This window comes from Tinamus guttatus, unplaced genomic scaffold (genome assembly GCF_059628265.1).
Source record: "Tinamus guttatus ecotype Peru unplaced genomic scaffold, ASM5962826v1 Tinamus_guttatus_pri_ptg000213l, whole genome shotgun sequence".
NCBI lineage: Eukaryota > Metazoa > Chordata > Aves > Tinamiformes > Tinamidae > Tinamus > Tinamus guttatus.
Genome location: NW_028288747.1, coordinates 488,885 through 502,413, shown reverse-complemented (window position 1 = coordinate 502,413; position 13,529 = coordinate 488,885). Strand labels below are relative to the sequence as shown.

The following is a 13,529-nucleotide window of genomic DNA, read 5'->3' as shown; positions in this document are numbered from 1 at the left end:
ATCAGGCATACAGCTAAAAATGGCTAGATATTCATAGTCTTCACCATCACACACAGCAAGAAAGTGCAGGAGTAGCTCTACAGCTGCTGCTGACCCCACAGAAGCTAGTATTCAAGTGATAGTTGAAAATCTATAGGCTCCAGGAAGGAATAGAGAGAACTGGGCCTGAAATGTTATTCTTATCTGAAGGGCTAAGAAGGATAAATCCATAACTCCCAAGGGAGAGATCCTGTCAAAATGACTTAGAGGGCATTGCAAAGACCTTTTGTAAAGAAGCTCAGAAGTCCATAGAAATAAATCCTGCTTTCTTGGAGCTCCAGCACAGACTCAGTCCTCAAATGCAGCACAAGAGATTTCTCAAGCTAACATTTTTAATGGCTAACATGTATTAGAATAATTTATTCTATCCCGTAGGCTGAAGTTGGGTATGTTAGATCCACGAGAGGTTCCCCATGCTACATTATTTATAATTTAGGACTCAATCTCTCTGTCATGTTTTTGGGCCTACTAATCTGGGCACCTTATCCTGGAGGTGCTCTGCTGGGCTGCCTAACAGAGAAGTAGTAAAAGCACTTCAGTCAGCATGACTGTAGCCCTTGCCTCAGCTGGGTATCTCAAGAGCTGCTCAGCTGGCTGAATAAACCCAATGTTAGTCTTGGACCTGTGCCTTAGACAGTAAATATAAAAAATGAGAATGGAATTTAGATAAATCACTAAGACTAAAAGAAGTATTAAAAAAAGCATAGTCAAATTTTCTTGTACAAAAATTCTAGATATTCAATTCAGTTGTTTCATGCCATTTATGTGCTTGTTTATTGAACAGAGAAAAAGACTGAGGTTTTAATATGTCTCTAGCTAGTACAATAAGACATAAGATGAAAAAAGGTTCCCTGGAATAAAATAGATTGAGTAGAAAATTTCTGGGTGAATTGGTATCCAACTGGATCACAAGTTTGCTCAAATTTTAATTCTTCATGGCTTGGAATGGCCCTACAATGTTGGTGGTTATGACCCCAACAGCATAAGTGAGAAAAAAAAATCTTGAAATTGCAAGACAATTCTGACTCAAAAGTATGAAGACTCTGAAAATTGCTTATGTTGAATAACTAACCTTATTTATCTGTAATGGGGGTAGTCCCATGGAGTAGCCTGGAGAAAAGTTTGAAACCACAGCTTGGTTTCGATACCATCTATAGAACTACATGGATTGACGTAAGTTGAATGGACACCTTAGTTGCTTAGGGTCGGTTTTGTTCTTATCCTTCCAAACTGAATAAACAGAATAGTTACATATATTAATAAGATTAATAATAGTATTGAAAATAAAACAAATAAGTAATATTTTTCTTTCAAGGATTTCTTTAAAGAAATTATTGGTAATAACTTGCAAATGCCATTTTTGAAAAGACAGCACCAGAGTTTTCTTGAGAAAATAAGAGAGCACAGTTTGGCCTCCTTGGAAGAATCCCAGGGGACAGGGTCTTAGAAGGAAGAGGGGTCCAAGAAAGCTGGTTGATCTTCAAGGATCATCTCATCCAGGCTCAAGAGAGGTCTGTCCCAGCGGGCAAGAAAGCAAAGCAGCCAAGAGATTTGCATCGATGAACAAGGATGTCCTGTCAAAGCTAAGATCATTGAGGGGTTAGAATAACTCTCATGAGGAAAGGCTGAGAGAGATGGGACTATTTAACCTGGAAGAGAGAAGGCTGAGGGGATGGATCTTACTAACACATTGAAATATCTGAAGGGAAAGTATAAAGCAGATAGGACCAGACTCTTTTCAGTGTTGAGCTGCTGGAAACACAGGAAGTTTTCTTTCTTCCAGACATTTACATTTTCTCGCTATTTAGAAACATTTTGGAAGATCAGATCATTTTGCCCATTCGATTTGTCATACAACCTGGAATGCATCCTGAAAATGCATTCTAGCTCACTCTAAGCAATCCTTCACGCTTTCTAAAGACACAAATAGACTAACTGTAAAATCTTCTGTCCATCTGCTTTGTTCACTTTCTGCCTAAAAGTATGGTATAGTCCTAGATAGAGGTATTTAGATAGACTGTCACTTCCACCAACTATTACAGAACCAAGGAATGGTTGAATTTGGAAGGCCCTCCAGAGATCATCTAGTCCAACCCCTCCGGCTCCAGCAGGGACGCCTAGAGCACGCGGCACAGGGTGGCATCCAGGCAGGTTTTGAGTATCTCCAGAGAAGAAAACTTCACAATCTCTCTGGGCAGCCTGTTCCAGGGCTTTGTCACTCTCACAGTAAAGTTCTTCCTCATATGGAGGTGGAACTTCCTGTGTTTCAACTTGTACCCATTACCCCTCATCCTGTCACCAGCCAACACAGAGAAGAGCTTGGCCCCATTCTCCCTACAAACACCCCTCAGGTACTTGAACATGTTAATCAAATCTCCTCTCAGCCTTCTTTTCTCCAGACTAAACAGGCCCAGGTCGCTTTGTCTTTCCTCATATGACAAATGCTCCAGTCCCTTAATCATCTTTGTAGCTCTCCGCTGGAGCCTCTCTAGAAGCTCAATGTCCTTCTTGTACTGGGGAGCCCAGAACTGCAGTACTCCAATTGCGGCCTCACCAGAGCTAAGCAGAGGCTGAGGATGCCCTCCCTCGACCTGCTGGCAACGCTTCTCCTGATGCAGGCCAGGATCCCATTGGCCACCTTGGCCAGGAGGGCACATTGCTGACTCGTAGTTAACCTGTTACTCCAGACACAAATATTGAGAGTCATAACTCAAAGTAAGGGATGAGCCTTGTTGGTCTCAGGTGGAGGACTCCATCTGCCAGCAAATGCCTCTTGAGCTAATTAGCAGGAATGACTTCAGGCTCCTCATCCGAGCTGTTTCTTTACGATATGAACTACACGCAGAGACATATAGCATCACACGGACACAGTCCTCCCTCAGTCCTTTGTTTCTCTTCTGGGATTCTAGCCTTGCTATATTACCACCAGCAATTTACCATCTCATTTTGCATGCAATATGTGCAAAAATATTACATACCTGTACTCTACACTACATACTATACATTTACATTACATATTAATATATATTACTGTATACTCTACATATATACATATACATTACAATTTTCAACATACATGAATTTTCTATTTTTTCTTGCAATAAAGAATTCTGAACTTTTCTCAGTAAGCCACTGAATTCCCATATACCTGGTGAGACCTTTTAAGTATTAACATATACTGACTTCAACTAAACCTACTGCCAGTACGTAACTCCTGGAAGGCTTTAACTAGCCCTCTTGTGGAAGTAATTTGCTATTATGTAAATGTGATTGCTATATGAAAAAGCAAATGTTAATTACATTAAACAATTTTAGCTGTAACATTAATTAGGAAAATATGAAAAATTCATAACACCAGCTTTTAATCTGTAAAAGTTATGATACAAAGCAGTTCTATTTGGATGAGGATACTATGCATAGACATACATGATGTGGCTTCCCTCAGGGCTCTTGCATGGTTCTTTCCACTACAAGGAGAAAAAGTTTCTTCAGGACAGATATTTTCTTTGTTGTAGTCTTTTTGTACAAATCCCATTTTCCTCATCACATCAGAAACAAACAATAGCAAGCAATTTCCTTGTTTCAAAATCACATGGCAGGAAACTTCACAGTGGGTTCAGTAACTGAAGGTAAAATATGCAGGAAAATGAGATAAACTAGAATGTGATATTATATTTTCAATTATTCTCAGTAGCTTGAGTCTCATAATGTACAAAATCTGGCAGCTCTACATCTTTCAAGAATGCATCCTTATTCATTCCAGAAGAGTTGTAACCTCATGCACAAGAGATGTCTAATAAATAAAGAGAATATAGTCACTTGGACCTTCCCTCATAACACTGAATTTCCTAATCGACAACAATAAAAAACATCTGGTATAGTAGTGATTAAAACCATCTCAGTGGGAAGAAGAAGAAAAAAAAAAACAAAACAAAAACAAAAAATACCACCACCTTTTTACTGAGAAACTGAATATTGTTTTGGGCTTCAGGAGAAGCAAGCAAGATATTTCTATTCTGTTCACAAACATTTCTATTCTGTTCTATTCTGTTCGCAAAGAAAGAGCAAGAAAGGATGGAGAAAATACAGTAAGACTGAATAGCAAGAATCTGCAAATATGAAGGATAACCACTATGGAGCAGAGGTGTGCACAGGTGCACTCAGAAATAGATCCACAGTTTTTTTCTTCACAGACTGAGTCTCCCTTTGGTCCTGCACACCAAGTTTTCTTACCATGGAAATCAGATATGATGAGAGCAAGAGGGAGAGGAGGGAAACATTTTACACTCAAGTCTTATTCCAAGATGAATTTAGGATTCGAGAACTGAGAAGTACTTCCATCTGCTTCAGGATAAGCTCTGTAAGTAGACTTACAGAGCATTTACACTTCTGTGTAGGTGATTAAAAAAAATGAAAAAAGAAAAAAAGAGGGACTCTGATTTGTCTTTGGGTCATCTCTTTCTATATACTTAGAAGCAATCAGCTGAGCGTGTTCTTTTCTTTTCCTGCTAGATAAGTAAGGTAAAGGTAATTTAGTAGAGACCTGCTTTAAAATATCTAACCAGATTTCCACTTTGAAAATATAGACCAAATATATATGCAAATATATATATATATGTATGAATGCTACATACAGTCCAACTGAACACAGGCAGTGGCCACCAGATTTTTAAGTTATTCACACAATTCCAATATTGTAAGCATTTATGATCAGAAATTGCAGAATCATAAATCTAAAAAATAACACTCATCTATCCTTGAAGCTCCAAAGTTTTGCCCTTGAGACTTCAAAATTTTCCTTAGCAAAGCTCCTACTCTTCTGCTGCTGGCTGCACACATATTCACCCAAATCCCAATGGCACTAAGCACTGTGGTGCCTTATCCCTACCAGGATCATAATCCTCTGCTTATCTTTGTTCTTGAGGTGGAGCCTGAAGGTGATTTCAGAAGCCACCATGGCATCTTCCCAGGCTGCAGGGAGCTCAGCCACTTCAACAGCAGAGACTGATTATGTTAATCAACAGAGCTCCCAAAATTACAAGGCTGGAGCACTGATTTTAAGCTCCATTGCAAATACAGCATTAACTTATAATAGCATATACTGTATGTACGGTAACTGCTAAATTTTTAGTGGCCATTTCTAGAGACATGCTTTTTGCCTCCCTCTCTATGCATAATACATGCAAAGATATAACTAGCATTTAGGTTCGTTTGGTGTGTTATTCAGCAGCTCTTCACAAAATTAAGAAATAAAAATATTTTCCTTTCTTATATATTAAGAAAACACAGGCTGTATCACTGTTGATATTTATTCCATAAATTTTCTAACCCAGAAGAGTAATGCAGTTTTAGACCCTCAGTGCAAAGAATTTTCAGGGATAGCCCTAGAACACTTATTTCAGTTTGTTCTGGAATGACTGATTTAATTCTTACAAATTCTCTGGTTCTGCCTTATGCATGCAGTGAAAAGACCTCTCACTTTTCTTACTTTTCTCCCTGCCAACAAGAGAGAACTATATAGAAGAGAATTTCTTGGGGGAGGGCGTTAAGGAAGAGTTTATTAATTCTTTGGAACTACCCCAAATAAGGATATACTTTCATTTAGTAAATCCAGGATACTCGCCATGGTTGACACTGCTTACTGCCCCAAAAAGAACTTAGAATTATCAAAAAGTTTCATATATTAATATAACTTTAGTTTCCTAGTTCCCCCATTTCATGAGTGTTACAGGATTTTACGTTTCCTTAACTCAGCAAGCATGTGGTTGGGTCGGGAGTTTTACCTATAATAAAGGGCCACAAATTTAATGAAGATTAAGTTAATTTAACATACTTACACAGGAGAAATAATATTATTTTTGATTTTTTTTTCTTGGATGGAACAAAAATGGTCACCTCCATTAGCTCTTTTATATTTTGAGACACATTTACTCCATAAGTAAGAACTTATGAAACTGAAACTACTCTGTTGAATGCTAAATCTATATTTGAATACTACTTAAAATGCAAACACAAGAAAAAAATTACTACATCAGCACTTTGCATACACTGTTGTTATTTTTAATAGCATGTACAGTGTTAGAATTAGTGGTCAGGGTCAAAAATTACAATTAAAAAGATGCATTAGATATCACTGAATATGATTTAGTGAAATACATTTTGGCACAGCAGTTGTTTCTTGTCAGTTCAATTAAATTTATTCAGGAGATATCACTTCTGGCCATAATCTACATGCTTCAGATGATAATCTGCTTTACACACAACTGCTTTATGTCTGAATGCATGCAAAGTTCGATAAGAGCTATACATTTGAGTTTTCATCTTTTATGGCATTCAATAGTGACTTTTAAAATAGTGATTTTACAACATCGCATAGAGGAAGACAGTAAAGTAAGTTTTTCCATACATGTTTAATGCAGGCATGCATAAATTGTATAAAACTTAAGCCGTCATGGAATGCTTATTTAAAGGAATGAGGTCTTGTTTTTAGAATATCCATCCAGCCCTAGTAAAATCAAGAGGTACATAACTGACAGTCATCCTGTCTTATCAATAGTTTGCATAAGATACTCTCCAAAAGATACATAAAGAATCTAGAAGCACAGAGAAGGGTTGGAAAGAGTTTTGAGTTTATAATCACTCATCATTCTTAACTGGCAGGTGTCCTCACTAGAGATACCTCAGAAAGGATGGAGTGTATATCTCAGAAATGAACTTGATGTAACAGGCGTAGCAAAGCAGCAAAACAAATGGGTGAAAGCTATATACTATAGATGTAAAAATGACTCCATTCTTATCCTAGTATTTCAAGCTATTATCTGTGGTCCAGGTATACCCTTGTGGTTCTAGCTGTTACAACAACAGAAGCTAGATGCAGATTTCAATTTTAAAACCTCATTATTGTCCAAATCTCTTAGATTCGGAGCAAGGCTTTAATGAATGCTGAATGAGAACAGGAAGTCCTTTTGACTTGTCATAACTGGGTGGGATTTCATCAGAAGATATTTGGAAGCAGATGCAAACAATACACAGGAAGATTTAGTTAACTTTTACAAGGAGACCTGCTACGTTTTCTAATTTTATGATATTTATTTATATCATCATTATTTGGAATGCAAAAAAAAAAGCAGGGGCTTTAACAACTTGCAGCTAACTTCAAATTTATTTGCTTTTTAATTTTTTTCTCTTTCTTTTTTCCCCCTCTTTTTTTAGTTGGATACACAATGAATGATCTCATTTTTGAATGGCAAGAAAAGGGAGCTGTCCAAGTAGCAGAAGGGCTCACCCTGCCACAGTTTCTGTTGAAAGAAGAAAAGGATTTATGCTACTGCACCAAGCATTACAACACAGGTAGGAGAACATTTTGATGATTGAAACTGGAAAGACATTTCCTACTATTTTGTAGAGGTCTCTCTTAAATAGCATTCTCACCAAACTCGCACGAAGACATACACCTGCGTTTTGCAGGATGCAAAATAAATAAAATACTTAGAGCAATGAAGCAAAACTAGTGAGCCTAAGAAAATACGTAGCTGAGAAGCAATTCATTATACATTTATTTATTTATTTATTCCTGCAAGGGGTGCCATGGCCATGTCTGTACTGTAGAACTGGAGGCACTGCCTGGATTCTGGGGCTCATTCACCTGCTGTCCTGGCTCTGTCAGGAAGAACATGTAGGACTAGGGGGGAGACCCAACACACTGTCCTTTTGCCATCCAAATTAAGGCAGAGCACTTTTCAACACTGAGTTTCTCACAGCTGCCATGATACCCTAAGGAAGGAAATTGATCCCTCAACTCTACTTAGAGAAAGGAGGTATTAACACTGATATATTGAAGCATTCCCTAAAAGAAATTGAGCAGACCTGACATGCACACCTTTACTCTACAAATACTAGTATGTGGCTAATCCTCAAAAAGCTTCCAAAAATGGAGATACGTGCCCTGTTGGAGCATAATTCTTTCACTCAGACATCACTTTGTTAATAAGAATACTGTAATTAACATTATTTCACCATTTAACTAAAATCCATGCAAGAAACAAGAGGACAAACCTTATTTTAATGATTTTCCTCTGTCTCTCTCTAATAAGGCAGACAATCTCTGCTTCATGTTTAGGGCTCCTGCTTTGTGTGCCTATAATTGTACTTCTATAAGCTGTGCTAATTGCATTTTTAGAATAACATTCACTGTAGAAAGTATTCTCTTCAGCTTTCTAAAGTGCATTTGAAGTGTAATGCATCAGAAATTTCTCAACCAGGAATTAAAGCATTACTGTGGGACTTTATCTGATACTGAAGGGATACTGCTTTAAAATGTCAGAATTCCCAGTGACATCCAAACACTTTACTAGGAAAAAAAAAAAGCTTGGTTTTATTAAAGGCATGAGAAGCCATCACTTTGAAACATGCCAGACCAAGGACTAACTCGCTAGACTCCATGGGTTCACCTTGCATCTCACATGTTGGCCACGATGGCCCTAAAGCACAAAGGGAAGAGGGAGGAATAAATGTTAGCGAGAGCACACAGGGCCTCTGGGCAAGCATGGCTGCTTATCCCTGTGAACTACTGCCACATTTTGGTAGAAGGGATTTATTGCCGGAAAATTTGGAGGAAAGGTGTGCTTAGGACACCCTGCGAGGGTCCCACCATCCCCAAAGCAGGAAGGACACCTGCAGGGCAGCGCTGAACAGACAGCTCATGTTGGTCATGTGGGACTGTATCTATTGGGACATCCTCCTCTACGAGATAACTCTGAGGTTCTAGGGAGCTGGGTTTTTCTTATCATTATTCTTCAGCATGAAGTGAGTTGTACCAAACCAGAGAGCTTTAGTTCAGTTCTGGGAAGGTGGGAGAGCGTTAGCTTTCTCTGTTAGGACCTGTGTTAACTACTCTATTTGGCTGAAAGACACTAAGCATGATATTAAAAGACGACAAGTCAGTGTTTCTTTTCCTCCATTACACCATTCTGGTATGTGGTAACTAATATCCTTTGTCTAAGGTTCCCAAAATGAGATGCTGCTGACTGACACTTCTTTAAGAAAATCCACAAGAAAAAACACATTTTTTTAAAAAAAAAAACAAAGATCAAGCTATTTCTCTGGCCCACAAGACATTACATTAAAAGGGATTCTTAAAAAGGATGCTACCAATTGCAGCTGGTGCACAGTCGGTGGCCAACTAACCATTTTCATTACAAATTGAGTCCCAGTACAGGACAGAAAGCTTTTCTGAGACATCCTGTAAAATGGAAAAAGGCAAAAGTCCCTGTGAAACAAATCAACATGATGCTTCAGCACAGCATGTGGAAACTCATCAGCGCATGTCTTATCAGAGCTTTGTGCCCGACTGACAGTGCATCTCTGTACCCGTAGCTTGGAAAACAGTTTCCAAATATAGGGACAAAACAATTCGCAGCAGAATGGCTCATCAAGTCCTAAGTTCCAAAGTGACGCAACAACATTTCTGATCCCTTCAGCTGTCTGCATTCACATGCCTATCTGCAATGACATATTTGGGAAGTGAACTGCAATCATAACAACTGGAAAAAAACACAACATATGTCCCATTGACATTGCAAGGATGGTCATGCTTAACTAAACTATTTCATTCACTTGCTATGCTGTATTGCTCTCCTGGGCTTCCAGGCAACACTCTGCCTTAATTTCAAATACAGGTACCAGTGGCTGCAGAAAGATTAACATAGAATTATATGAATTCATACATAGCATTAGCTAGCAAAAAAAAAGCTAGCAAACACCAGCTGAAATACTTGAAATACCCTGAATACTAACTGGTGTGACTTGGCTATGTTTAGGGCTATTTTTGATACCTCTGTATCTTTAGGAAGGCAAATCTGCTTGATTCCGGAGGACATCTTCCTCTAATGAAGAGCAGACCGAGATTCTCTAATTTTATCGTCTACTGAATAAAATATCATCAGCTGTCTGGAAGCAAAGGCCTTACATCTAGCTGTCCTGATTGCTACTAGAGTCTCCCTAGCTGCTGCTTCTCCCCACTGTGCTCTTCCTAAAGCAGCACAGCACATGACAAGCTTCCCATCTCGCAAGGGCGCTCTGGTGACTTGCGTTCAATGCGGGATCTCCCAGGCTTCTAGTCCCTTTCTGCAGCATTGCTACCTGTCCACCCCATCCTCCCTAGCCTGTCTGACATTACCCTGCCCCTCGTGCAAGACTAGGATTTGTCTTTGCTGAAGGTCATGAGGAAGATGCTGGTCTGTTCCTCCAGGCTGTGGAGGAGATCCCTGCAAAGTCACTCAGTCTCCAGTTTGAGGGAGATAGGAATTCTAAGTGTGACTCCCTGCAGCTGAAAAAGGAATAGATCATCTTTTCCAAATACTTTTCATCCTTCTCTTACTGTTGTCATTATCAGTCTTATGTCAACAGACAGCTTTATTACCTGCACTAGGATTTATTTCCAAGCTACCTTTCTTCCAAAGCAGGAACTTGTGTGTCCTGTAAATGACAGGCAGCACTGATAGGCCCCTTCTTTCATAGGCTCTGCCTTGAAAGGAAGGGGAGGAAAAAAAAAAAAAAAAAAAAAAAAAAAAAAGGGGGACATTCCTACATTGTCTTTGTGATTCTTGGCCTTACATACACAGACACCAGCCATATATTTCAGAACTTGGCTCGTTCTTTATCCTCGACATTCAAAAATCATAATTTCTAGCCAGGCTGCATGATCAAAGGTTCAGTCTAAATGTTTTATGATGAGGAAAAGTGAAGTATTTTCCAAGCAGCAAAATAGACTAAAATTGAAATTTATATTCCACCATAAATTGCAAAGGTTTTTCTGGGGATGGCATTTACTAAGTGTCTTTTGTTACTTTCTCTTCTTCCTAGAGAGGTATGAAAAATATTTCAACTTTATTTATATATAATTCATTTTATTGATACAGTCTCTTCAAATAATGAGCATAGCCACACATACCATGCATACATACTTTATGGAATATATTGCTCATTTAAGAAATTCCACAAAGGGCAAGCAGAAGGGGAGAAAATATTTAGCAATATTTCAGTAACAAGCAGAGCACCTATCAAATGCCTGTATAACATTCTGATAGAAATAAAAAAGTCTTTGTACTAAACAATAATAAACATGGCCAGGCCTCTTGTCTATTGTCATTTGATAATAACTCAAACAGGAGCAGAAGTCAAAGCGACAACTGTGGCTCGAGCATTGATCTTTTTTGATATTGAAAGAGTATTGCTTGTCTTTTCATGGCCCCAGTTTAATTTCATTCCTTCCCCTTCCTCCTTTGTCCCAAAAGACAAAGATACCCCACTGATTGCTACCTACTAGAGAACAGACACAAAAATCAAACACATCTGTTAACTGGACATAGTTGTACCTGTGCCACTGTCTGTCCATCTACAATACAAGCCAGGTGCCATTTTGTTAGTAGGATAGCTATGCTAAAAAAAGTTTATCAGAAAGTTTGAAAACTTTCTAGCATACTAAATTTAGAAAAATGCCACAGACATCATTGCCTTTTGATAAATCAAGAACGAACATCTTCCTTTATCCTGTTACGTAAATAAACTGAAAAACTGGCCATTCTTAAGACTAATACAGAATCCAGCATGATTTGATAATTAGTTAGGAAAATGAAAAGATTTCTCTTAAAGTAAGTTTCAGCAGAATTTTGGACTTGATAATGACCAGTATTTTTCACAAAAAGTGACTACTTTTCTCTGAAAATTACTTTTCTTCAAAAAAAATTCAAAAATCGAGCTGACATTTAATTCTAGGAATTCTGCAGTTTTGCTTCACAAGAAAGTCAGGAAATGTATTTCATGTTCCTTTGTCATGCTATCTGTTTGAATTTCTGGTAGCTGCATAGTGGGATACATAATGTGAGAGGTTAATGATAGTCTTATTTTAGCAGACGCAGAGCAACCCAAAAGCACTTCACAAAGGGAGAAGGGGAACTGCTGGTGGTCTGTACATCATCGCTCTTATGGCAACACAATGCATCATACTGAAAAAATATTCTGTCTTCAGTTAAACAGTTCATTTAACTGGAGAACAAAATTGTCCTTAGAAAGAAGTATCAGCATTAATATCTTTGCAAATAGAATGTATCCCATTTGGCATTTTCTTTTGATTTTCCTTAATCCAGTTTCTCTGATGACATTTGAGCAAATCCCCTCACTTTCATTAAAGTTAATAGCATGATGATTTCATCTTGTATATCGAGTAATTTAAAACACTAAGGCCCATATATATTTGGAGGTACTTAAGAAAAGCATTTTATTGAAAGAGGAAGGATTTGCTTTCAGCACGCAACTGATCTAAACTTCACTTATCCCCTCCTACTGTCCAGCACACTGAAATGTCCTATCACAGAACCAGATGTGCCACTGAGACTAAGACTGTGCTGGCCAGCAGTTAGATTGTATTTGGTTACGGCTGAGCAGCAACGCAAGTGCCTCCCACCAAGGGTTCTCAGCAAGAGTCCTGCTATACACGTCTTTTTAAAATACATTAGGGGTCTTTTTTTTTCCCCCTATCCATATAGAGATACAGTGGATAGGCAAGAATATTCAAACATTGCAGTGACAGCCCTTGACAGAGAATTTGGGACTCCCGGGTATCAATGATTAGAAAACTGTGAAAGCTCAGACACCTTGCGCCTATTCACACAAACTGTGATTACTGAATCAGACAGAACTGCAAGAATTCCAGTTATTCAGCTAGTTGCTCTGATGCTCCTGCTGGGACTACCATTACAAGGCATTAGAATTTATCATTTCTATGATTAGAATGGTTAGAAAATTACTTAGTGATATTTCTCCAGGTAAGCTGGAAGTACAGCCCTGGCTGTACTTAAAGCACCCCAGAGCTGAACAGATATTAGCATTATCCATTTAACCATTCTGCTTTAAACATTCATTCAAATGGCCTTTCAAATAAGAAAAACTACACTACCACTTAATAGTAAAACTACACTACCACTTAATACTATCCAAAGTGAGTGAAATCAAAAAATAAACCCTTCAGCAGATCTCTCCCCATCTGCATGGATTACAGCTGAATCTCTGCATGCTTAGTTCCTTATTTGTTCTTACTAATCCATTTTAAATTTTGCATCATTAATTTTTAAGAATTTAGTAGTAATTTATTCATTGTTATTAGTCTTACCTTTATTAATTATTTCTCAGGCACACTATCTCCTTGGTATTTCCTAGGCTGAGTCTGCGTTATGAAAACATTCTATTTAACTGCAGAAACAACTACTCAGCCTTCACAGTAATTACCACCATGACATTGTATGGGTGGAGTACAAAGAGCTCCCTCCAAGGGTTATCCTAAGGGATGCCGGGAGGGGACAAACACATTCAAGTTCTACCAGCTACTTTCTAGAGTATTTTCAGGCAGATGAGCCTTTGAAAAGGAGGACCCTTCGGGGTCTGTCAGCTACTACTTATGGTTGATTTCCCGTGCACACACTGTGCTCCTGGCA

General features: G+C 38.4%; 1 protein-coding gene across 2 annotated transcripts in view; it reads left to right on the top strand.

Annotated features, from left to right (window-relative positions):
• The window catches only part of GLRA3 (glycine receptor alpha 3), a 65,143-nt gene that overhangs the window by 38,558 nt on the left and 13,056 nt on the right, over positions 1-13,529 (top strand). For both annotated transcript variants that reach the window (XM_088524622.1, XM_088524621.1), the window contains exon 5: positions 7,252-7,389. In XM_088524622.1, the coding sequence (XP_088380748.1) occupies positions 7,252-7,389 (138 nt within the window). The remainder of the gene's footprint in view (positions 1-7,251; positions 7,390-13,529) is intronic.